Source organism: Lycium ferocissimum, chromosome 4 (assembly GCF_029784015.1).
Source record: "Lycium ferocissimum isolate CSIRO_LF1 chromosome 4, AGI_CSIRO_Lferr_CH_V1, whole genome shotgun sequence".
NCBI classification, from domain to species: domain Eukaryota; kingdom Viridiplantae; phylum Streptophyta; class Magnoliopsida; order Solanales; family Solanaceae; genus Lycium; species Lycium ferocissimum.
Window position 1 is genome coordinate 31,163,235 of NC_081345.1, and position 26,881 is coordinate 31,190,115.

At 34.0% G+C, this 26,881-nt stretch overlaps 3 protein-coding genes across 3 annotated transcripts; 1 reads left to right on the forward strand and 2 right to left on the reverse strand.

The window, feature by feature from the left end:
• Window positions 1-1,239: 1,239 nt before the first annotated feature.
• LOC132054585 (mitogen-activated protein kinase kinase kinase 20-like) lies at window positions 1,240-3,059 on the reverse strand. Its single transcript, XM_059446564.1, has one exon. It carries the CDS (start codon window positions 2,681-2,683, stop codon window positions 1,361-1,363), a length of 1,323 nt encoding a protein of 440 aa, XP_059302547.1. The 5' UTR covers window positions 2,684-3,059; the 3' UTR covers window positions 1,240-1,360.
• Window positions 3,060-15,910: 12,851 nt separating this feature from the next.
• Window positions 15,911-18,304, reverse strand: LOC132054586 (mitogen-activated protein kinase kinase kinase 20-like). Its single transcript, XM_059446565.1, has one exon. It carries the CDS (start codon window positions 17,350-17,352, stop codon window positions 16,027-16,029), a length of 1,326 nt encoding a protein of 441 aa, XP_059302548.1. The 5' UTR covers window positions 17,353-18,304; the 3' UTR covers window positions 15,911-16,026.
• Window positions 18,305-24,594: 6,290 nt separating this feature from the next.
• On the forward strand, window positions 24,595-26,546 carry LOC132052272 (uncharacterized). Its single transcript, XM_059443736.1, has 2 exons — window positions 24,595-24,732; window positions 25,536-26,546. The coding sequence occupies exons 1-2, from the start codon at window positions 24,645-24,647 to the stop codon at window positions 26,282-26,284; spliced, it is 837 nt and encodes a 278-aa protein (XP_059299719.1). The 5' UTR covers window positions 24,595-24,644; the 3' UTR covers window positions 26,285-26,546.
• The last annotated feature ends 335 nt before the right edge of the window (window positions 26,547-26,881 follow it).

Sequence of the window (26,881 nt, forward strand, 5' to 3'; positions counted from 1 at the left end):
TACCATTTAAAGATAACTGCTTCATAGGGGTTGCACAAGTAACTTTGTCTTACGGAGCCAGAAAACTAACTGAAATGCAAACACAGAGCTTGAAATGAGGATAAGTGAGTTCAACAGAACTTGAAGTTGAAATTGACAGAAAATACTAGGGGCCACGGCAAGATCTATTAGTTCTTCAAAATCGAAAGAAGCACAAGGTTTACATAATTTTCCCGCTCGCTCACTTCACTTGATTTTCTCTGATTCTAATAAAAAAATTTAAATTCCGGAATTCTTCTGCACTTTCAACAAGATAAAACTAATATGATTATATCATGAGCGTGACATGTGAGCATTATCCAGAGAACAGTACACTTATGACATACAGCGCATTATTGGTAGCGATTTTAATGAAAGATGAAAAGAGTGTGTTATTGCAACATGTTCGAAGCTGACATGATGCAAATGGAGAAAATTCGAAAGTTTTATCATAGTATTTCAAGTCACTAAATTAAACTAAAATGACTTCTTCTCCCTCACAATATAGGCTGCTTAATCATAGCGATACAGACGGCTACAAAAGATTTCCTCCTTCATTGTACCTTTCTTTTTTTCCTTCCCTAACAATGAATGAAAGCATCAAAGAGAATTTTAGTACTGACCTTGAATAGATAGGAAATACATAAAGCGGTGATAAAAGAGTGAAGGAACAAGTGTCCTCAGTCCCTGGAGAAAAGAGCTAGTAAAAGAACCTTCACGGTGCACATAATTTGGAATCTAATTCATGAAATTTCAGATAAGCACACTGCAGTGAGCATTAGGAAAACAAACAGTTCGCTTCCAATCAGAAAAATGTCGATCAAAAGCTGGTTAGAAAAGCCTTCATCAATTCATTAGGCGGTTCATGAATTTCAAGATAAGCAAATAGCGATGAAAACACTAGCTTAATCAAGATTTGCTATTAGAAACACAGTGCCTTGGGACAATGGTGATCAAAATCCTGATTATCTGGCCAGCTTCCTACAATAACCATGGCAATTAAGTGGTCTTCTAACTAGTAATCTAATGTTTAGATCTAAGTGCAAACAATAATTCTCATAGAATGAAGCTGAGCTAACTTACACATATTCTTTATGTATATGAAATCCAGAAATGAAAGGGTAAAGCCTACCTAGAAAGAAACACGGAGGAACAAACAAAAATTCATAGTGTTTAGTACTGGGAAACAGAAAAACTAAAAGGTTGAGCAAATGGCAGCCATAAAGATAAAAGAATTTAAAACTTATAATTAAATTTCAGTCAATTTGAGTTGCATAGAATCTACGGTGAGTGTAGACAATAAAGGAATAAATGAATCATATTTCCATCCTACCACCTACTGCTAGACCACAACAGGAATTGTAAATTTTAATGGACATTTCGACGAATTATTTGATGGACCCTGTGAAGGTACTTGCATTGATGTATCAATCATACTATTAAAACCACTATCAGTGCTAGAGCTTCTAATGCTCATCCTTTCTTCTGCTTTTAATATCTCTTCTTCAGAAATATAAGAGGTCATTTCATCCTCCGTAATTTCTGTATCATCTTCCGACCAGTAACCAAGGGAGTCGTCATCTTCAGATATGCAGCTCCAATCTTCTTGAGAATAGGAAAATTCATCATCAGTCTCAGCAACCAATTGCATAGAATCAGCTTCATTTATATCTTCAACCTCCTCTAGTTCTTCTTCCACTCCATCATTATCACTTAAACCCTCTACAAATGGATGAATTAACAACATTTCAGCAGTCAATCTATACCTAGGGGTCCTCACAAAACAGCCTTTCAGGAAATCTTTTGCTTCCTTACACAAATCCCCTGGAATTTTAGGCAATTCGTGTCCTTCCCCAATATTTCTGAGTACATCCTCCGCATCCATATCTTCTTTCCGGTCCCATGGAGGTTTTCCAGTTAGCATCTCAAGCACAATACATCCAAGAGCCCATATATCAGCCGGGAACTCTTGTACATTATCAGCTACAGCTTCGGGGGACAAGTACATCGGAGTACCCCTCCAATAAGGCTCCAATCTCCTCTTTTTGCTCTGATTTTCTCTCTTAGCCAATCCTAAATCACCAATCTTAGCCCTAAATTCAGTACTCCCCTTGCTAGAATTCGGTACAAGCAGGATATTTTCAGGCTTCATATCGCAATGAACATAACCAATCGCGTGAATATGATTCAACCCCCTAAGCATAGACCTAGTATAACACCTTACCTCAAATTCAGGCAACCCTCTGTTCCCTAAATTCTTGATCCTATCAGCTAGGGTTCCACCTGAGCCATACTCGAGCAATAAGTTATACACCATTATACTATTCTTACCAGTCGTAGTTTCATCTCCAAAGCATCGAATTATATAAGGACAACCTTTGATGTTGTTGAGAACTTCCTTTTCCTTCTGAATTGTACCTGAAACTGAAACTTCAGCTGATTTTACAGCCATAACTGATGGAAAGTATCGATTTTTCGACTTGGGGTTCTTCAAAGTGGCCACATAGACATAACCAAAACTTCCTTTACCCAACATTGTTCCTCTATACCATGAAGCCCCATCTCCATATTCGTTTACAGTACTCTTTAGCTCCATCTTTTCCTTAACTTCAATTTTTTTCTTACTTTCCATCTCTTGTTGCACCAAATTACCTTCTTCCACCATATAATAAAACTTGAATTGCCAAAAAATCTTGGTTTTTTTTTTTTTTTTTTTTTTTTTTTTGAACAAACAAGAAAATATGAAGGAAACAAAGCTAAGATATTGATGAAACTCCTCAGGAGAGATTAAATTAGGGCTTTCTTAGTATAATGTGGAAGCAACAAAAATTTGCAACCAAGCTGTGCGTATTACACAACAAAATGAGCAAATTTAGGGCTTAGTTTTTTTTTTTTTTTTTTTTTTTTTTAGGTTATAGTTTTTATATGTGAAAGACTTGCGTTTCTTTGAAGAGAGAAAGACGAAAGTAGCAAGTTGGCAAAAAAAGTTGTTGCTAACTGGAATAACTGTCATGCGTACTTTTTAACGTATGATGAATGAAGTTGTGAGTTTGGTTAGAAAACTTGCCTTCTCATGTTACCAAATTTGGGCACGACATTTACAAATTCAACTTGTTAATGCTTCTTTAGGTAAAATACGCATAGAATGATCCCATTTGACATTTCATAAGAATATTCTACTTAGTATATATGGAAGATATTTATTAGAGAGTTATTTAACAACACTTGAAATGTTACAAATACTTTCTTCTAAATTGATCAAATGCATTTTATTTTGACCGAATGGAAGAGTCAAAATACTAAAATGCTTTACTCGGTCACCTCCAATATTTACATAAAGTGATTACAAAAGAAACATATCATGTATTAATTAGATTGGTGTTACATCAAGTGTAAATATTTTTTATGTGTATATGCTACTAGTATAAAATAATGTATGTCACATGATTAGAAATAGAGAAAGAACAATGTCTTGTAACACTACTTTCTTTCCGAAAAGGAAGAGCAGAAAGAGGAGGAAAAGAAAGGAACCATGTAACAAATGTCAAACTTTACTCCGTAAAGACTAATTTTTGGGCTTTCAAGGCTAAACCCAAGGACGGAGTATTCTTCTTCAAAGGGAGTCAATTGACATTCTTTAGTTGGAGAATTGTACTGCGTAAATCTTAGCTTCCACTTGTATTTACTTCTTCATATTTCGATTCTCCTTAATGAAATTACTAATTCTGCAACTGACTGAGCTTATTTCAGTTAAATTTAATAAGAGGGGCAAAAACCAAAAAAGTTCATGACAATGCAAGCGTTATATTCATTATGTTCACCTCATTAGTAATTTCTTCACCAACATTCCTTGTTTCATACTTATGTCCAAAAACTCAAAGTCCTTACATATAATATTTGATAAACTACCAGAGAGGCAGAGATAAGAGACAATTCTGAATATTTTACCCTTCTACTAGATACAGTTTAAAAGTTTCTGCTATATTCGTTCTCTCTAACAGCAAGACAAATCATCACGACTTGATTCTCCTTTAAATAATACGTACTGTCATGATAAATTTCAATTGTACTAATCCGTGCCTTGTTTTTTCGAAGATAGTTAAAACACCACAATAACAATCTTATACTATTATATGGCAAAGCTGGTTGTTATCAATTTATTTACAGAAAATATTGATAGAGCAACGCAACATAGCTGTCCGAAGAGGGAAAATCCAACGCATGTGACTACCTAAGCAAAAAAACTGCAAGGCATATGACCAGTCATATGAGATCCGATCACCGACCAAAAAGGATGAAATGTTAACGGTGTGGTTGGGCTTTTGTTTATTTCTAGCCCAAGATAAATGTAAGCCCTTTAAGATAGAGACTGAAATATAGTCCAATAAGGGCCCAAACTTGGTTCTTCTTTGTTTATCAGATTCATTTTTTTTGCGCGGACTCCCTCTTTGGGGTGGTCTTTAATTTTTGTCCCTCAAATTGGTGGTCTTTAATTTTTAGCCTTCGCTTAAAAAAGTGGCCGAAAATATCCCCAGGTTCTATGTTCGAACCCCCCTCAGTCAAAAATAAAATAAAATTCGCAAGTCAAGTCTTTGGGAAAAGTCTATCTTATGCGGCATAGGTTGCTTTAAGGTATATTTAAAGTTATGCCGGATGCAGCATAGGTTGCCTTAAGCCGTAACTAAAAGTTTACCTTATAAGGCAACCTATGCCGGATCCGGCATAACTTTAGTTATGCCATAAGTCAACCTATGCCGTCTTCGGGAGAGGTTCCCTTGGCATAACTAAAAGTCTGCCTTATAAGGCAACCTCTGCCGGATCCGACAGAACTTTAGTTATGCCTTAAGACAACCTATGCCGCATACGACAGACTTTTCCAAAAGTCTTGCCTTGCGATTTTTTTTTTAATTTTTATGCCTAAGCCAGGGTTCGAACTCAGAACCTCAAGATATTTTAGGCAAAAGGCAAAAATTAAAGACTAACAATTTGAGGGACAAAAATTAAAGACCAACCCGAATAAGGGGCATTCCTGCGAATTGCCCTATCAAATTTAGGAGATGTTGGTCAAGATTTTCAAAATCAGCAGAGTATTGTCGAAATGAATTTTCAGAAAAGTGCTTTGAAAATCAGCAATTTATGTTTGGGGAATTCATTTAATTTTTTTTTTCAAGCACTAGAGAAATAGTTTGCAATTGGTCAATATATCTGAAAGGTGTTTGAGTATTAAATTTCGAAAAGAAAAAGAACATATAAAATATTCGTTTTAAAATAAAATATTACTTAAATAGATAACTGGGTCTTATCATTTATTATGAAAGCTTTAATTAAGTTTATCGAATTCATTTTAGTAAATTGAAATTTAAAATCATCAAATAAATTAAAAGTCTTAATGAGTATATAGATACGGCTAAATCAAAGTAATAATATTGAACATCTTATATAGTTACTTAATTTTTATATGATTTCCCTGTGCTAACTTTTTTTTTTTTTTTTTTGCTTTCCTCCCGATGTCCGGTACCCATATTGGAGCCCGATTAAATCCGGGTTCCATGTTGTAGGGCCCATTTTTGGGGCAGCGCTTTCAACATGATTTTTTCCATTCTCGGGCTCGAACTCGAGACCTCTGATTAAGAGTAGAGGGACCCCTACTATCCGCCACAACCCATGTTTATATTTCCCCAGGCAACTGTGTATAAAAGAGTTCCCTTTATCCCCAAAAATATCAAAAACTAACTACACTGAGAGTACGCACTCAAGCTATATAGATATTCTGCAGATCATACAATTTCTCCATAGGGTGATCAGTGTAATAGGTGGAAACACTTGTACGTCACTACAAGAAAAAACTATATTTGGTAACAAAAAAATTTTTGTTGCGAAATAGATTGATATTATCGCAAAAGTACTTTTGTTGACGAAAAAAAAATATTTTGTTGCATGAACCTTTCCCAAGCAGGCCATTATTGCAACAACGTGCAACAACTTTTTTTTTTTTGTTGTCAAAATCTTTTTCAACAATAATCAATACTATGACAACAAAATTAAATTCTTTGGCAACAAAAAAATCATTTGCCAACAAGAAAACTAAGTTGTTGCCAAATATAAAAAATTTGTTGCGATTTCTATACTTTCTTGGAGTGCGTATATTTCATTTGGGGAAGACACAATCAGGACACAATCTAACACCTAAACTAAAAAAGAATCGAAAATGAAGAATATTAAATGCTTAACTAGGGGTTGATAATGATAAATCCTCTCAAACTACACTTCCTCTAAAACCTTTTAGGATAATTCGTTAATGAGCACTAGCTAGGTGATGGTGGATTTCACTATGGACATTCACAATGTAATGGGATTTAACATTATATTTCTGAAACTTTAACCGGGGCTTGACCCAATGCATGTACTAGTTTTTTTAAGCTTGTGGAGACTGGATCCTTTGCAATCACAGCTTGAATTATTAATAGGAAGAATTGTCACAAAACGGATAAATTCCTTAGTTTCCACCTTTTGATATATTCCTTAGTTTCCACCTTTTGATATATTCCTTAGTTTCCACCTTTTGATATCCTCTGGAAGATGCAAGGTATATTTTTGTATAGCTAACTCTAGTCGATTGTTTCCCACCAGAAACATTAGGGAAATATCTATTTTTCTACACCCATAATGGTGTAGTGACAAGCGGACGATTAAGGTGCAAGTAGAACGTTAATTAATGGGCTAATTGGTTAACTAATACCCTTTGTGGATGGCTAACTAGCAGTACCCCATATGGATGAAAAAGTAAGGTATGCGTAATTAGAGTTTTATAAAATAGGTATACGATAAAGACGAGAGAAAAATAAGATAAAGATGCGATCACATCAAATGACTCATTACATAAAATAACACTGGTCATCATTTACATGATAAATATGACAATACGATATATAATAAAAAGTAAATAACAATCAAAACAAACATTATGTTTAAAGTAGCTATACATTACTACATTATTTGTAACAATTATCCAAATAAGACATAAGTAGCCTTATATAGGATTAAATAGTTTAAATTAGCAGCCTCGACTAACTGCATGCAACTAATTTGTCTCCTTCTTGTATTTTGCTAACATACTATAGCTCATCCTTCCTGATAAAAAATTTCAGTACTGTTAAAGAAATTATTTGGAAACCACCATATAATTACTAGATTGACGATCAAGGAATTACATAATATAGTAATTACAATCTTGTTTATACCATTATAGTGTAATCCCTATTCTCATGTTTGATTGGATAAATATAGTTATATTTGATAATCTTTTATTTTAAACAAGAAATTAATATTTTCATTCTTTTATTTTAAATAAAAATCATTATTAACTATTAAATAATTTTTAAATAATGTATAAATTAATTTTAATGTATGACAAATATATGTGCATATACGAAATTTTAAACATGCAAAAACGAATTTTTTTTAGAAGTCTATGATGGTCAGGGAATTGGGCTTACACATTTTCCTCGAAGATTTTCTTTTGTTGTTTCTTCTTCCATTTATTTAGGACTACTAATCAACATGTGGCGCAGTATTGTTCGTATGAGCACATTGTTTAAGCAAGAGATAAAATATAAACCACTCATGAAATAAAGAAATTCAGAAAAAAGGATAAATTGAAACAACTATATTAGTCACGCAATCATAGAATTTACATGTTATATAACGACATCATTTCACTCACATACATATAGAAGCTCACTATCAAATAAAACAAGCTGCTACATATCATAAGTCACGACATGATCACAAGTGCAGTGAAGATACATTTGACATATATAGAAGGTGGATTAATATTGAATGGCGAAAAGAGGCAAAACCAGGAGAAGAGACAAGCCGAAGATGAAAGGCTGTTTCTTCAGGAATTGGGCTGAATTTTTTTTAGTACGAGGACGAGCAGCTCGACGATGAATTACTGCTCCTTCCTGCGCCTTCTTAACATCCACTATCAGATTATGCTTCTTTTCTGAAGACTCAAACTTATTTCCATCATTTTGGCTCATGTTTTTTTCTTGTACGCTAGAGACATGTTTTTGGACAGCTCTGCTTTTGTTTGTTGGTGCATCATGAGGAATTTCAGAAGCAGCTGCACTTGTTAAGGCTATGGCGCATAACAAAATGATCATAAAGCAAGGACCAAAACCAAACTTCTTCATATTTCTTAATTACTTACTTAGAGATAAATAATTTTGATGGTCTCTTCTTTGTTGGAAAAGGAGAGAGAATTAAAGATGTCTGGGGATGTCTGAGTGTGTAAAGATGTGACTAGTCGTGATGAGTATAAAAGGGTGTCATGTAGAGATCTTCTTGGAGGTGTGTACATGTGATTTGCATGTTTTATTTCCTTCTTTCTTACTCTCCTTTCACTTTTCATAAGGGCACATACGCCCAACCCCATAAATGGACCCAAAATATTTCCTTGTCTCAAAAGCTTAAATTTCAATATTCTTGAGCTCAAAATATCATGAGTTAACTTATATAGACTGATATTACTCCTCAAGAATCAAAGGACATCTCGATACTTTATACGTATATATTTAGTTTAAGGCAGCATGAAAAATCAAAACTTTCTTCGTCTTTCAAAAAAGGCAATAAAAATCGAAACGAAGGAAGTATAATTTTGTTGTACTATCGATATAACTTACTAATGGAGTATTCTTTTTATAACATGTTATTTATCACAATTCTCTCATAATATAGACAATTACTTGTATTTTACTTTTTAATTAGCCTGTAAATTACATAAACTCAATATCGGCAGCATTGCCTAAAGTTTTTCCCGTTTTAGCTTGTAAGAATTAATTAAGGACGTACCCGCAATGTGTTTAATGGGGAGTTTCATGCTTAGGCAATTTTGAGTGCTTTAACGTTCCAAATATTTGCGTGAAATGTGAAACTAAGCGATTTTCGTAAGTAACAGAGACCGACTTAGTAGTTATTACAACTTGTTACTTCGAAGTATAAAACATTTTGATTCTTTTTTATCATGTGTTTTACGGAGACATCTGTTTTAAATCATAAGATTAAACATAACATTTGGACATCATTTCATTTTCATGTTTAATAATGGTTTAAATCCCAAATATCCAGTTAAGCGTGATTTAGAGTTTCACACCATGGTTTCAAAAATTTGACCCATAAATTTATATTTTGTAAAAAATGACCCATAAGTTGGTAGATATCTTTAACAATTACTCCCACCAACCATTTACCAACTTCATTAACTTCCACCAACCTTTATTTATGTCTACCAACCTCATATACTATTCATGTTAAATTTTCATTTTTATTGAACTAAAGTTTGATCAATTGATGTTGTATTTTTTAAAAAGGCCTTCTAGTAGCGTATTAATTTTGTTATGAACTATGCCTTTCTCATTTGGTAAGATTGTATAAGAATTCAGAATGTTTTGATAGTTTTCACAACTTGTGGGGTTTTTATATCTATAACAGAAAATACAACTTAAGATATCAAAATTGCATGTTCAAACATAATTTCAAACCATGATTTCAAACCATGTCCAAATGGCTCCTTAGAAAGGAATAAACACATACTTACATCTAAGATAAGGCCCTGTTGGTGCTTAATTTGACTTGTTTTTGGGGATAATGAAGGAATATTTTCTACGTTGCTGCTTCACAAACCTTAGAATCACAGATACTTTGGCCTCGGATGAGACTTAAAATGGTAAATTCCATATTTTAATGGAACCTAATTCTTTAATTGTATTGTGAACACAATTCAAGCGAATACGATTCCTTCCTTTTATTACTTTTTAGCCAATGCAACTTTGGAAAATTCTTACTTAGAGTAAAGGGGAAATCATGACTTTTACGGTTACTTGTTCACTTTCTAATTTGAACTAGGGTTAATTAGAATTAGTAAATTATGTTTACGCTCAACTTTGCCTAAGTATATCATAGAACGTCACTAAACGATTGTTTTAACCCTTCATAGTGACTTTCTGTGGTGCTTAGGTAAAACCGAGTTACTTTTTTGTTATAAAAAATAATTAGTAACTTTATGTGATGCTTAAGTAAAGTTGAGTGACTTTCATTACAAAGTAACAGATTAGCGATTTAAATGTAATAAAATGAAAGTTGACCATCCATGTAATTAGCCCTTTGAATTGGCATTGACAAAGATCTAAATCCATATAACCTTATTTCCTTCGGCAATTATGCTATGACTTTAATTATATACATTGACAACATAATGATTTTTTACACCATCAGTGTAATTAAACTACATATGTTGCTTAGTTTTTATTCTAGGTTATCAATCAATGCAATTAAATAAAATGATTGGCAATTACCTTTTAAGTGATCTGATTGTGTAAACATATTTTAAACAAAACCCAGTGAAATCCCATAAGTGGGGTCTAGGAAGGATAGAGTGTCCGCAAAACTTACTCCTACCTTGGGAGGTAGAGGTTGTTTCCGGATAAAAGTTGAACTCTTATGTTATACATCCAGAACAAATGGGTGGTACGATAAAGTCTGCTTTGAAGAAAAAACAGGACCTGTTTTTTAAGGATAGCTTGGACAATTCTCTCTATATCCTTCCTAAATTTGGACAGACTTAGGAGACCTGGAAATAAAATTTCAAACTTTTTGTTCTTTTGTCATAAAGTAAGAGGTTATATACGAATCCTCTGCGTCAGTTTATTTGTATATATGCTTATGCCAAAAGAAATTGAAACTAGCAACGAAGTTTTCCTGAAAATATTTCATGGCCTACATCACTTAGATTCTTTTAATACCTTGGCGAATTTGAGGGCTCATATCCACTGACTGATCGATTCAATATTATCAACGCATGCTATGGATTGACTGATCATGCCAACTCTGTTTAACCTGAAAAACCAAAACATTCAATCATGTTAGTGCATTATGAGGGTAAAACTTCCACGTGATTAATATACTTGAGGGCTGAGGCCAAGTACATAAAGTAACAAGATACAAGCTGGCATGAAGTATTAAAGAGCATAAAAAACAGATGGTAAGTACTTTGTGAGACTTGGAAAGTCCTGTCTAAGAAGCATAAAAGGAAAGGAAAATAGAGGAGTAGCTACACTTCGGAATAGTAAGTAGATCGATGCAATACCTGCAGTTTCTTCTCACTGTGAACAGATACGGAAAAGAGCCAAATATACCCCTGTACTATCAGAAAAGGTTAAATATACCCCTCATTATACTTTAGATCCAAATATACCCCTGCCGTTATACTTTGGGCACAAATATACCCTTCCTCCGTTAACTTTGTCCAAGTTGGACACCCAATCCTATGTGGCAATGACATTTTATGAGGTAGATGCCGCGTGGCATGCCACCTCAGTGCCCCTAACCCATTTTATCCCTTCCCTCTATTTGTTCTTCCACTACTAAAATTTTCTTCCCCTCCACCACCATTGCCACCATTACGGCCATATAATTGGAGCTCTGGAAAAATACTCTTCCAGTGGATTGTTATTACTCGTACTGTGAGAAAAAGAAGAAGAAAATTCAAAATCCCGCCATGAAAATGGAGAACTGACCTGCATTTTGTTTAAAAAATCTCCCTATATATTTCTCTCAGCTTCTAGTTTGTTTTGCTTAATGTCCCAGTGGAAGAGAAGATGTACTAAATGTGATGAATTGAACTAGAATGTGACAGCGAATGTAACTGTTGTAGTTGTATTTGAAGATGATTAGTTAAAGGGAAAAGGGTCAAATATACCCCCTCTACTTTAGTTTATTAGTCAACTTTGCCCTCCGTTAGCGAAAGTAGTCAAATATATCCCTCCATTAGCCAAAGTGTACACATGTACCCTTAAGTGGATGAAAATCCCCAATTCAACCAAAATTAACCATTTAACTAAAAATACTCATGCCCCAACGGTTGACCCGCCCAGACCCATCACCAAATAAATTCACCCCACCTTAATATACCCCTCTAGGCGTTCTATAGTTTAAAAAATAAGCTGCAGATCATAAGCATTTCTTTATTGCTTATATGCATTGTGTTTGAAATTACATGTCATCAAGGAATTTAAAAAGAAAAATATTGTTTAATCCCATTTGTTGTTTTCTTTTTCCGTTTTGTTGTAGCTAGGAAATCCAGTTCTCGAATTCGCTACTGACTTTAATTCGAGGGCAGAATACTTCTGGTCTCATGGTCTAATATCAGATCCTACATACATAATGTTTAGTTCTGGCTGTAATTATTCCTGATATGTTAGCGAGTACTACAGGGACTCTGTATCGCCAATTTGTTCCAGAGTTAATGAGCCTAGTTAGTAGAGAAACCAGTAAGTTTGTGGACAAGTATGATGTTGCCCTTGATGTTTGTATTTCTCTGTGCTCTCCCAATCCAAAATTATAAGTCCCCAAGTAAGTCTACGCGTAGAGGAGTATATTTGGGTGGGGTGAATTTATTTGGTGATGGGTCGGGGCGGGTCAACCGCTGGGGCATGGGTATTTTTAGTTAAATGGTTAATTTTGGTTGAATTGGGGATTTTCATTCATAAGTGTTTATATGCTTTGGCTAACGGAGGGGATATGTTGACTACTTTCCTTCTTATGGAGGTAAAGTTGACTAATAAACTAAAGTAGAGGAGTATATTTGACCCTTTTTCCTTAATTAAAATGCCCTACTTTTTGCTTCGAACAGTCCACCAGAAGAACATTTTTCCAGAGCTCTAATTATATGGCCATAATGGTGGTGGAGCGGAAAGAAATATTAGTGATGGAAGAACAAATAGAGGGGAGCGGCAAAATGGGTTAGGGGCACTGAGATGACATGCCACGTGGCATCTACTTCATCAAATGCCATTGTCACATAGGATTGAATGTCCAAATTGGGCAAAGTTAACGGAGGTATATTTTGCCCAAAGCATAACGGCAGGGGTATATTTGAACCTAAAGTATAACGAGGGGTATATTTAACCCTTTTCTGATAGTACAGGGGTATATTTGGCCCTTTTCCGGAACAGATAATACCTTCAAGTTACATGCCTCATCATCATCAGTACCATCGGCATTGGATTCAGAAGCCATTCATCAGGCTAGCAATTCACTTCTGTCTCAGCGGCAATTTTGATTCAGCTGTTTTTTTTTTTTCTCAATTATCCCTCATCTTTTTATCATTTAAGTTTCTGCAAAATGGGTTATAAAGAATTTGGATCAAACATTAGTCGAATTCTAGTACCAACAATATGGAGACTATCACCCCTTCCTAAAGAAGAATAGGACGGACAATTCCTGTTGTTTTTCAACTTTCAGATGAGCATTATCTAAGTAAGAAAATTAGAATTGCAATTTAAAGATAACTACTTCATTAGGGGTTGCACAAGTAACATTGTCTTACGAAGACAGAAAACTAACTGAAATGCAAATATAGAGGCTTGAAATGAGGATAAGTGAGTTCACCAGAAGATATCAGGGGTCACAGGAAGATCTTTTAGTTCTACACAACCGAAAGGAGCATAATGTTTAAATAGTTTTCCTGCTCACACTCACTTCATTTGATTTTCTCTGATTCTAACAGACTTTTTCACGGTTAACTTCCAGAATTTCTTCTGCACTTTGAACAGATAAAACTAATACGATAGATCATGAGCATGACATGTGAATGTTATCTAGAGAACAGTATACTTATGCTATATAGAATATTATCAATAGCAATGATGACAAGATACACTGTTATTGCGACATGTTCGAAGCTGACGTGATGCAAATGAAGAAAACTTGAAAAATTGTCATACTATCTCAAGTTAATCTAAAATAACTTCTTCTCAGGTTGCTTAATCATAGCTCACAGATGACTACTGAAGATTTCCTACTTTATTGTACCTATTGTTTCTTCCTTCCCTAATAGTGAATCTGAGCATCAAACAGAATTTGATTACTGACCTTTAATAGATAGGAAATGCAGAAAGCGGTGATAATAAAGTGAAGGGATAAGTGTCTTCAGTCCTTGGAAAAAATGGCTAGTAAAAGAACCTTCATGGTGCACATATACAATCGGGATCGTATTCATGAAATTTTGGATAAGCACACTGCAGTGAGCATTAGGAAAACTAACCGTTGGCTTCCAGTCAGAAAATTGTTGAGCAAAAGCTGGTTACAGAAATCTTCATCAATTGGATAGCTGGTTCAAAAATTTTAGTATAAGCAGACAGTGAGGAAAACACTAGATTTATCAAGATTTGCTACTAGAAAGACAGTGCATTGAGAAAAGGGTGATAAAATATCCTGATTATCTTGCCCAGGCCACCGCTTGTAGAAATTGTCCGCTTTGGAGCCTTTGCCCCTCACGGTTTTAAAACGCGTCTACAAGGGAGAGGTATCCAAGCACTTATAAAGCACTCTTCGTTCTCCTCCCCAACCGATGTGGGATTCGCCTAAACCGATGTGGGATTCGCCTAAGGCAAACCTTACACAACTGTAACAGCCCAGGCCACCGTTTGTAGAAATTGTCCGCTTTGGAGCCTTTGCCCCTCACGGTTTTAAAACGTGTCTTAAGGCTTGCCTTAGGCGAATCCCACGTCGGTTTGCGAATCCCACATCGGTTGGGAGAGAACGAAGAGTGCTTTATAAGTGCTTGAATACTTCTCTTTGTGAGACGTGTTCCCCTAAAAATCGTGAGGGGCAAAGGCTCCAAAGCGAACAATTTCGGCATGTCGGTGGCTGGCCTGTTGAATAGTATCAGCCGAGCCGGCCGGTGGTGGGGCAAACCGGTGGTGGGGCAAACCTCGCCGAGACACACCGAGTCCCAGCGGGGGGGGTGAGTGTAAAAAAAGCTTGCCTTAGGCAAATCCCACATCGGTTTAGGCGAATCCCACATCGGTTGGGGAGGAGAACGAAGAGTGCTTTATAAGTGCTTGGATACCTCTCCCTTGTAGACGTGTTTTAAAACCGTGAGGGGCAAAGGCTCCAAAGCGAACAATTTCTACAAGCGGTGGCCTGGGCTGTTACAAACAGTTCCAATAACAAAAAGAAACAACTGCTTCCGCCTAGTCATCCATGTTTAGATCTAAGTGCATAGTACAGACAATGTAAAAATAGCTTAGTTTGCCGAACAACAATTGGCTGATAGAATGAATCTGAGCTAACTTACACATTCTTTATGTATATGAATTCCAGAAATGAAAGGGTAATAAGTCTAGAAAGAAACATGGAGGAACAAACATGAAATCAGTGTGTTTAGGACTTGGAAACAGAATAATTAAAAGGTTGAGAAAATGGCAGCCATAAGTATAAAAGAATTAAAAACTTATCATTAAATTTCAGTCAATTTGAGATGCATAAGATCTGCAGAGATTGTAGAGAATAAAGGAATAAATGAATCCTATCTCCATCCTACCACCTAATGCTAGACACTCTGGATGTAAATTTTAATGGACTTTTAGGCGATTTAAATGATGGACCCCGTGAAAGCATTTGCATTGATGGATCAATCATACTATTAAAACCACTATCATAAATTTTAAGATAAGCAGACAATGATGAAAACACAAGATTTATCAAGATTTGCTACTAGAAACACAGTGCCTTGAGACAATGGAGAAAAAATTCTGATGATCTGGTCAGCTTCCTACAATAACCATGAGAATTAAGCGTTCCAATAACAAAGAGAAATAACTGATTCCAGAAAGTAATCCATGTTTAGATTTCCAGACAACACAAAGAGCTTATTTTCCCGAACAATATAATTCTACTAGAATGAAGCTGCGCTAATATATATTTATGCTTTATGCATATGAAATCTAGAAATGAAAGAGCAGTAAGTCTTGAAAGAAACATGGAGGAACAAACAAAAAATTTTAGGAGGTAGAAATAGAAAGATTAAAAGGTAGAGCTGGAAGCCATAAGTATAAGAATAATAACATATTACTAAACTTCAGTCAATTTGACTTGCATAGGATCTACAGAGAGTGTAGACAAATAAGGAATAAATGAATCACATTTCCACCCTACCACCTAATGCTAGACACCTGCAGGAATTGTAAATTTTAATGGACATTTCGACGAATTTGTTGATAGATTCCGTGAAGATACCCACATTGATGTATCAATCATACTATTAAAACCACTATCAATGCTAGAGCTTCTAATGCTCATCCTTTCTTCTACTTTTAATATCTCTTCTTCAGAAATAGAAGAGGTCATTTCATCCTCCGGAATCTCTGTGTCATCTTCCGACCAGTAACCAAGGGAGTCATCCTCTTCAGATATGCAGCTCCAATCTTCTTGAGAATAGCAAAATTCATCGTCAGTGTCAGTAACCAATTGCATAGAATCAACTTCGTTTATATCTTCAACCTCCTCTAGTTCTTCAACTCCATCATCATCATTTAAACCCTCAACAAATGGATGTATTAACAGCATTTCAGCTGTCAATCTATACCTCGGGTTCCTCACGAAACAACCCTTCAGGAAATTTTTCGCTTCCTTAGACAAATCCCCAGGAATTTCAGGCAATTCATGCCCTTCCCCAATATTTCTTAGTACATCCTCGGCAACCATATCTTCCTTCCGATCCCACGGAGGTTTTCCAGTTAACATCTCAAGCACAATATACCCTAAAGCCCATATATCAGCAGGAGACTCTTGTACATTATCAGTTACAGCTTCGGGTGACAAGTACATCGGAGTACCTCTCCAATAAGGCTCCAATCTCCTCTTTTTACTTTGATTTTCTCTCTTAGCCAATCCCAAATCACCAATTTTCGCCCTAAATTCAGTACTACTTCCCTTGCTAGAATTCGACACAAGCAGGATATTTTCAGGTTTCATATCACAATGAACATAACCAATCGCGTGAATATGATGCAACCCTCTAAGCATAGACCTAGTATAAGACCTTACCTCAAATTCAGGCAACCCTTTGTTCCCTAAATTCTTGATCCTATCAGCTAGGTTTCCACCAGAACCATACTCGAGCAATAAGTTATAAGTCATCATACCATTCTTACCAGTTGTAGTTTCATCACCAAAACAGCGAATTATATAAGGACAACCCTTGATGTTGTTGAGAACTTCCCTTTCCTTCTGAATTGAACCTGAAACTGAAACTTCAGCAGATTTCACAGCCATAACTGATGGCAAGTATCGATTTTTCGACTTGGGGTTCTTCAAATTTGTCAAATAAACATACCCAAAACTTCCTTTCCCTAGCATTGCTCCTCTGTACCATGAAACCCCATCTCCAAATTCATTTACAGTACTCTTTAGCTCCATCTTTCCCTTAACTTCAATTTTTTTTTTCTTACTTTCCATCTCTTGTTGCACCAAATTACCTTCTTCCACCATATAGTAAAACTTGAATTGCCAAAAAATCTTGGCTTTGTTTTTGCTTGAACACAAAACAAATAAGAAAATATGAAGGAAACAAAACAGAGCTATTGAAAATACCTCAGGACAGATTAGATTAGGGCTTCCTTAGTATAATGTGGAAGCAACAAAAATTTGCAAGCAAGCTCTGCGTATTACACAACAAAATGAGCAAATTTAGGGCTTAGTTTTTTTTCTTAGGTTAGTTTTGATATGCGAAAGACTTGCGTTTCTTTGAAGAGAGAAAGACGAAAGTAGCAAGTTTGCAAAAAAGTTGTTGCTAACTGGAATAACTGTCATGTGTACTTTTTAACGTATGATGAATGAAGTTGTGAGTTTGATTAGAAAACTTGCCTTCTCACGTTACCAAATTTTGGGCACGACTTTTACATATTCAACTTGTTAATGCCTTGTTTAGGTAAAATACGCATAGAATGATCCATTTGACATTTATTAGGAATATTCTACTTTATCAGAGACTTTTTCAACGACACTTGGAATATTAGAAATAGCTTCTCCTAAATTAATCTAATGCATTTTATTTGACTGAATGGATGAGTCAAGATACGAAAATACTTTACCCCACCACAACCAACATTCACATGAAACTATATTAATTTATCATGGTAAAATTGAAATAGTAATACACATTAATTAATTGCAGTTAAGTGCCTTTTACGAAGAAGAAATATATCATGTATTCACCAATTTGGCGTAAACATCGAGTGTAAATAAATTTCATATGTAAAAATACTAGTGGTATAAAGTAATTATATGGATCACATGAATAGAAATATAGAAAGAAAAATGTCCTATACACAATAACTATTTAATTGTAACGCTACTTTCCTTTCGAAAAGGAAGAGTGGAAAGAGGAGTAAAAGAAAGGAAATCTGTAACAAATTCTAAACTTTTCTCCGTAAATAAATCGAGATTTAAGGCGAATTTTTGGGCTTTCAGGCTAAAGCCAATAACGGAAGTATTCTTGTCCAAGGGGAGTCAATTGACACCCTTTCATCGAAAAACTGCACTGTACATGTAGATCTTAGCTTCTCTTTACTTTTTTATATTTCGATTCTCCTTAATGCAATTACTAATTCCGCCACTGACTGAGTTCATCTTCAGTTAATTTTAATGAGAAGAACAGAAACCAACAAAGTTAATGACTATGCATGCATCATATTCAAAGTGTTCACGTATTTCAAATTGAAGTCTAAAAATATAAAGTTCTTATATATAATATTTGATAAACTACCAGTGTTCAGAGACAATTTTGAATTTTCTTACCCATCTACAATATACAGCTTCAAAATTTCTGCTATATTCGTTCTCTAACAGCAAGGCAAATCATCACGATTTAAATACAATACTCTCAGGATGAATTTTAATTGTATTAATTTGTGCCTTGTTTTGTACGTAGATAGTTAAAACACCACAAACAATTTACAATCTTATATGACAAAGCTGGCTGTTACCAATTTCTTTACAGAAAACATTCATAGAGCAACTCAACATAGCTGTCCGAAGAGGGACGTGTGACTACCTACGAAAGAATTGCAAGGCATATGACTATATGAGATCCGATCACCGCCCAAAAGGATGAAATGTTAACGGTGTAGTTGGGCTTCTATTTATTTTTAGCCCAAGATTAATGTAAGCCCTTTAAGATCGAGACTGAAATATAGTCCAATAAGGGCCCAAACTTGGTTATTGATGTTGGTCAAGTTTTCAAAATCAGAGTATTGTCCAAATGAATTTTCAGAAAATGCTTTGAAAAATTAGCAATCTATGTTTGGGCAATTGATCAATATTTCTAAGAGGTGTTTTGAGTATTAAGTTTTCTTTAAAAAAAAAAAACACGTAAATTTTCATTTTAAAATAAAATATTATTTAAATAGATTTTTAACGCTTATTATGAAAGATTTAATTAAGTTTACCAAATTTATTTAAGTAAAATGAAACTTAAATCATCAAAATAAAATAAAACTCTTAATGAGTAGATAAATACGGCTAAATCAAAGTAATAATATTGAACATCTTATATACTCCCTCCATTCCATAATAAGTGGTGTTTTAGGCATTTTATTTTTTTCCAAAGTAAGTGGTGCTTTAGGATTTCAAGAAGACTTTGGGCAGATTCTTTCAAGATTACCCTTATTTAAACAGCCAAGATTCATTAACTACCGTTTCTGTTTCTAGAAAGTAATAAAACTTGATTAGGGTAAGGTCATAAAAACACTCTTACTTTTTTAGGAATGAGCAATTTCTTAAGGAGTGTGCATGAGCTTAAAAATCCACTTATTATGGAATGGAGGGAGTAATAACATAATTTTTATGTGATTTCCCTATGCTACTGTGTACAGAGGAGTTCTCCTTATAGGATGAGGCTCCCCTCCAAAACACCTTCCCTCCATTTCCTCAAGTGCATAGTTAGATGATTGACAGTTGTCTTATTTCTAATTTTAAAGGCTTAGATTGAATTAACTAACAAATGTTATTAACTATGGTTAATTAGACAAGTTTTAGGAAAATAATCACTAATATTGGTAAGATAAATCTCAACTCCCATAAATTTGAGAACCATTAATATCGTTTCTTACTATTGTCATCACTTGCATTTTTATATGTTTTACATTCAGATTTTTTTTTTTAATGAAATGAAACTAAGTAAAATTTCAACGTAATCCTCTTTTCTTTTTCTTTTTTGATTAATCAACCTTTTTTATTTTCAAGAATATAACGATCATTCATAAAAATAAAAAAAGTTTGAAAAAACATACACCGTATTTTGGGGCAGTCGATTTTTATCCCATCTTAAACTTCTTATGAATCGTTTTCTATTTGGATTTGAATTAGTAACTGGTCCTTAACTAGCTATTTTTTAATTTAAAATTATAGAGATATGTTGAAAAATATCAAATGTGGAATAATATCAGTTTTATAGTTAAAAAGCAATAATTTTGTTATTGCTCTTTAGTTACATAGTCCATTTTATTAAGATAACTTTTATAGCTAGGTGTTAAAGATATTATTGATAATAATTGGTATTAATGGGTTTCTAAATTTATGGAAGTTGAGATTTTCTTGGAGATTGATTTCCCAAATTAAACTCTTAACCATAGTTAAGATGTATGCTGTTAAGTTAATTCAATCTAAGCCTTTAAAATTAGAAATAAGACAAGTGTCAATCATCTAACTATGCACTTGAGGATATGGAGGGAAGGTATAATGGAGGGGAGCCTAATCCCTCTTTATCCCATAAAATATCAAAAACTAAACTGTGAGTGCGCACTACAGGCTAAGTATAAATATTTTGTAGATCATACAAGAAATTTCTCAATGGGGTGATCAGTGTAATAGGTGGAAACGCTTGTACGTATATTTCATTTGGGGAAGACACAATCAGGACACGATCTAACGCCTAAACTAAAAAATAATCGAAAATGACGTATCTTAAATGCTTACTTTGGGGTTGATAATGATAAATCTTCTCAACTTTATACACTTCGTCTAACACTTTTTAGGATAATTCGTTAATGAGCACTAGCTAGGTGATGGTGGATTTCACCAAGGAAATTCACAATGTAATGGGATTTAACATTTATTATGTTTACATAAAATATAATTTTAACCTTATAAAGTATAATTTTTCAGCAAATAGGAGTTAGATAAACCCCTTACGCTCCTAGCTAGCTACACCCGCATATATAACTGAGTGCTTTTCTTCTGACCGAACAATGCCATAATATTTTCCTCTCCAAAGTGCGTAAGGACCACATAAGCAAAAGGGAATAATTCCAAGAAGCAGATTTTACTTGAGTATGTCTTCTATATTTGGAATTTCTTCAAAGTGCTAATATGATCACACATGCTTTGCTTTAGCAAATGGCCTGGTGGGGAAATGAAGCCATAGCCATATACTGAGCGTGAATATATTATTACCTGCCCTTTCATGTGGCAGTGGAGTTGGTATCTGCTATTGCAGTATCACTTTGATTGTAGATATGCTAATTATTTCCCTGTTAATGGCTGTGGAAACATTTCATTTGCCCAGGTATCCTACGAATGACCAGGAAAATTAATTAATAGTTAATGCTAGTATCTTAGCTTTTTTGAACATAGTATCTTTGATATAAACTATAATATATTTAGCTTAATTAATCCTTGCATGTCATGTGATAGGGGTGTACAAAGTGAACCGACAAACCGCACCAAACCGATAAACCGAGTCAAACCGGAAGAAAAAAAAAACACTAAAGTGATTTGGTTTGACTTGGTTTGAAAAAAAAAAAACTCGGCCATAATTGGTTTGGTTTGGTTTAATTTTAAAAAAGTCAAACCGTACCAAACCAACATGACATTACATGTATTCAATTTTCAAAATATTTTATACATAAAAATATTTATTTGTAATGTAATTTATAAATATTTCTTAAATTTTTTCGTAGGTTTTTTCATCTATTATCATATTATTCAAGCTTGAACTTAGAATTTTGAATGTCAACAAGTTTTATAACCTATGGATGTTAGTAACTCATAAAAAGTCCAAACCAAAACCAACTCAACACTAATACTAACAAAAGAAATTTAATTTACCTCTAGGAATGACAATAATGTTGGATATATATTCTTTAGTTTTGCATAACTGGTTTAGAGAATGAAAATACATAACTTAAGTTTTTTTTTTTTCTTGTCATGTAATTAATACAGTACTTATTAGCCGTACTTATTTTAGCATGACTTAGTATTTTTAGATTATGGTCATTTCTTTATGGGTTATTAACTAGCAATATTTGTTTTAACCGATTTTATTTTCTTTTGTTGAATATTTTAATACAATGTCATCACTCTTCTCACATTTTGTGTTATTTTCTTATGAAAAACCTTAATTATATAGTTGTATCTTACTAGGACTAAAGAAATATTTGAAGTAAAAGTTATATGTTTTGTATCAAGACTATTCCAAAAAAAATCCGAAAAATCCTAGAAAACTCGAGGTTGAAAAACCCGAATTTTATTGGTTTGGTGTATAAATTTAAAAACCCGATGCAATTGATTTGGTTTGGTGTTTAAAAAATCCAAATCAACCCGGTACATGTACACCCCTATCATGTGATATGCTGCTTGGTTGGTCCATCTCTTTTTTAAGTTTTAGTGCTACAACTTTTGCTTTATTACTTTAAGTAACTATATGTGTGGAGCATCGCATATCTTGATCCATTTATTCTAATCTTCGTCCTTCGATTTGATGCATAATCTTTTAGAAAAAGGAATCAACAAAGTCTAATAAAATTTTGATTGGTAAATCAATCAAATTGAGCTATATATCCTTTGTCGAAAAAACCTCAGTTAATTAGGATGAGCAATAGAACTATGATTATAGCAACAAAAAGAACATCGTTGGTTAAATATATTAGAATAATTTCATACACCTTCTCTCAGGTTTTGCTTCATAATATTTCTAGATAGTTCGCAAAATTTAAGGGTGAACAAGTTTGGGTGAAATTTATGACCTTTTTTTTTTTTTCAAAATATTAAAAGTTGCCTCACCAAGGCCCAGTGTATAAATTCATGATTTTCTATTAACTTTACCAAAGGTGCTTTTCTCAGAAGGTAGGCCGATGGAATTAGACCTAACATATGGGTGAAAATGGAGAGAACATTGTACGGATGTTTTAATAATTCACCTAAAGTGGTCGAGTGTAATTATTGATATACAACAGTTACAGGGTAAAATCAAGTAATTATCACGTGGTAATTGACTCTACTGTAGAGGTGCTGTTTCTAAAGAATGCTCGTACATTAAATCTAGTCACAACTCAAAAACGAGTGAGGAAGACTCATGAGTTTAAACTTTTTTCGTGACGCTGATAGCGTGTACTTCGCCCGTCCCAAATTTATGTAACAACCGTTTGACTTGATATAAAGGATAAGAAATCAAAGTAAGAATTTTTTTTGAGATTTGTGATCTAAAATAAGTTTTAGACATTGGGCAATTTGCAGGATTGCCCTTTCGCTGGAGGTGGTCTTTAATTTTGTCCCTCAAATTGGTGGTTTTTAACTTTTGCCCTTCACTAAAAATCTCTTGATTTCGGGTTCGACCCCGCTCAGTCAAAAATTTTAAAAAAATTCGCAAGGTAGAGTTTAGATTCGCAAGGCAAGGGTTTTGAAGGATTTTGGCCTTAAGGCAGAATTTGTTATGGGAAGAATTTTGCAAAATTTTGCCTTGCGAATCCAAACATCTGTCTTGCGATTTTTTTTTTTTTTTTTTTACTAAACTGGGGTTGAACCCACAACATTGGGGTATTAGGCGAAGGGCAAAACTTAAAGACCACCAATTTGAAGGCCAAAAATTAAAGACCACCCCAAATGAAGGGCAATCCGCTCAAAAAAAGATTAGACATTTATGTGGCTATAAATTATTTCATTAAGGGTAAAAAGAGATTATTTTTTAAGTTAAATTGTTTCTAATTATAAAAAGATCACATTCTTTTTTAGAACAGACTAAAAAGAAAAACGTGCCACATAAAATAGGACAGAGGGAGTACTTTAATTACACCATCAAGTTAACGTAGCCTATATATATATAACAATAATAAAGGTAATTGCTTATCCTATTTGTTAATCTAAAAATTGCAGTAAGTAACTTGTTATAATTGTTCAAATATTGATCGTGTAAAAAAATTTCGCACTATAATATATACTCCTTTCATTTCAATTTATGTGACATTCTTTTTTTTTTTTTTTTATCTGTCTAAAAATAATGACATTTTTTCATATTTAATTAGTAACAATTCAACTTCAAACTCTCCATTTTATCTTTAATGACATGATTTATAGCCACATAAATTTTTATTCTTTATTTTATATCATAAGTTTCAAAAGTCTTCCTATTTTTCTGAAATTTTATATCAAATCAAACACCTTCACTTATTAAATTGAGAAAGAGGGAGTAAAAGCTAAATCCTTTTCAGAATATAAAAAGAGAGCTAGAAAACAAAAGGGCGAGTTGATCAGCGTATTAGCCTTTATCAACTTATTAAATATAATATACTTATATGTTATTATACCAACGAATAAGACTAATTAAAAATGTGTTTTTTGCAGCATATTAGATCTTCTGATAGATTGTTCAATTTAAAAGATATGCTTAACAGTATAACATCAGTTTGAATAAAGAAAGTTTGGTGATAATGCACTACGCACTTAGCGAACCCTTTTTGTCTATAAATGGAGACTTGAAAGAGGTCAGTTTTAAGCAATAAATAACGATGAATAAAATGATTCTCTCCATCAGAGCTAATTCCTTTCTTATCTACTTCCTCATTTTCGTAGGAGCTGAAGCAAGAACTTTGCTAGGTACTAATTTAATTATTTTTACAATACCCTTGCCACACACTTCATAACACCAATGGACACTGCAGTTCTACTCCTTTTCTGGAGTTTCACTTAGCATGAGTATTCATTATAAATCCTTTTTGTTAATCCACTTGAAAATATTAAGGTTAAACTATAATTTTTGTACAGTGGACTTCATGGAGAATTTAAAGTTGTAGTAAGCAGATATCATGCAACTCTCTCTATTTTACCTTTTTTTCCGCCTGTCTTCTACTAAGTTGCAGGAGTAGTATTTTATTTATCTGGAGAAGATGATCCAGTATTACCGCCTCCTTATCATTTATTCTTATCAGGGATAACATCAAATTCAGAATTTAGAATCACTGAGTTAGACTAGTTGTGATTAATTTATATAGTACAATTTTTTTATACGTATACATAATTTGAGCCAAAAGCGGCTGATCACCCCCATCAATCTACCTCTACTTGGGAAGAATCAACCTCTCATAGAGTTGATCTTCCTCTATCTTTTTGTTATAGTAATTTGTGGCGGATCTAGAGCAGAATCTACATGTTTATGGAAATTCAGCAGCTTGTGAATTTAGTTATTATAGTTACTATATGTATTAACTTATGATTGTTATAGAAACTCATAAACTTTAAAATATAAACGATGCGCGCTTGTCACTATTAGCTATTGCATGTGTCAGTGTAATTAACCCAAGAACTTATAAACTTGTTTATTAATTTCCTTTTGCATGCACTTAATTCATCGGCTTGTCTCGTAATTATAACGTAGAATAACTTTAATTATATGTCTTCAGAAAAACATCACGGTCAGAATCTGGCAGAATATGGAAGGCAGCCATATATAACACCTTCACCACCAGCATCATCTCCACCACACAATCAGGAAATAGTAGGGAGGCCCCATCATTTACCACCTCCCGCTCCTAAGCATGCTCCAACAATCGGTCAACTCACAAGCACCACCCAAGGACTTAAACCTCACAAAAATGAGTTATATAGCAGTGAGCTCTTGATGACAACAAGTCATGATGAGGTTCTAATTTTGCTTCCAAGTTATTCATCAGAGATAGTTGGTGGGAGGCATGATCATATATCCGTTGGGAGGCATGATCATTTACCCGTACATCCACCATCACCAAAACCAGCAGATGAAGAGGATCAGATAATTATCACAACTTCCTCTAATTCATGTCATGATGGAAATGGAATTGGAAGAGGGAATCAAAAACCACCTCCAACTCCAAAGCCATCTCATAACGACGGTCAGACAATTATCTCTAGTACTAATACTCATGATGATGATGATCACCATAGTAACTATGGAAGGGAGGAACGTATACTACCACCTTCCACTCCAAGGCCATCTGATGAGCAGCATCAGACTATTATCTCTAGTACTAGTACAACTCATGATGATGATGATCACCATAGTAATTTCGGAAGGGAGGGACGTACACCTCCTTCCCCTCATTCTGCTTCACCCATTGGTCAACTCTCAAGCAACCGTGGTGCCCAACACTTACCTCTTCAGGCTTCCTATTAATTAAGCTTCCTCGACATCGGAACTTTATTAAGTTGAGTACTAAGTAGTTTAGTATTTTTTTTTTTTAAAGGCAGTATATATATAATATAACCTGGTTTTAGTTCACTTGATGAGTTAGCTAGCTCTCAAGAATATTGTGTAATAGATAATTAAGTTGTAACTTAGTGTTATCCTACCCTGAGGCTGCATTTTCTATATATAGTCTTGTAATATAGTAACTACGCAGTAAATGAATTTGAGGAGTGCTGGTTTTGACTTATAATGCATTGTTATCAATCCAGAAAAGGAGTATATCACATAATGTATACCATAATTGTTGGTGAGATATTTATTATGTTAACGGAAAGAATGGAATAACTAATAATTATTTGAGCAACATATATTAATGATACCAGAATACTGAGCAACGTCGTCAATTAATGATTTGATTGATCTTTTGATCACCTATTTAATTACAAGTTGGAGTCTACTCTATTAGTGTAGTTAGTTCAGTCCTTAATGTCAAGAATAGTGGTGGCAAATCTTGAATTGAATTTGAGCGGGTTAAAAACTGATTGAACAAAACGGGTACATCTCGTGTAGGCTTTAAAGTCATGA

What these genes read in the sequence shown, in the direction of transcription:
- LOC132054585 (XM_059446564.1), bottom strand. Translation starts at nt 2,683, where the DNA reads ATGGTGGAAGAAGGTAATTTGGTGCAACAAGAGATGGAAAGTAAGAAA.
- LOC132054586 (XM_059446565.1), bottom strand. Translation starts at nt 17,352, where the DNA reads ATGGTGGAAGAAGGTAATTTGGTGCAACAAGAGATGGAAAGTAAGAAA.
- LOC132052272 (XM_059443736.1), top strand. Translation starts at nt 24,645, where the DNA reads ATGAATAAAATGATTCTCTCCATCAGAGCTAATTCCTTTCTTATCTAC. An exon ending in TGAAGCAAGAACTTTGCTAG is followed by an intron (nt 24,733 to 25,535) that starts GTACTAATTTAA and finishes ATATGTCTTCAG; the next exon opens with AAAAACATCACGGTCAGAAT.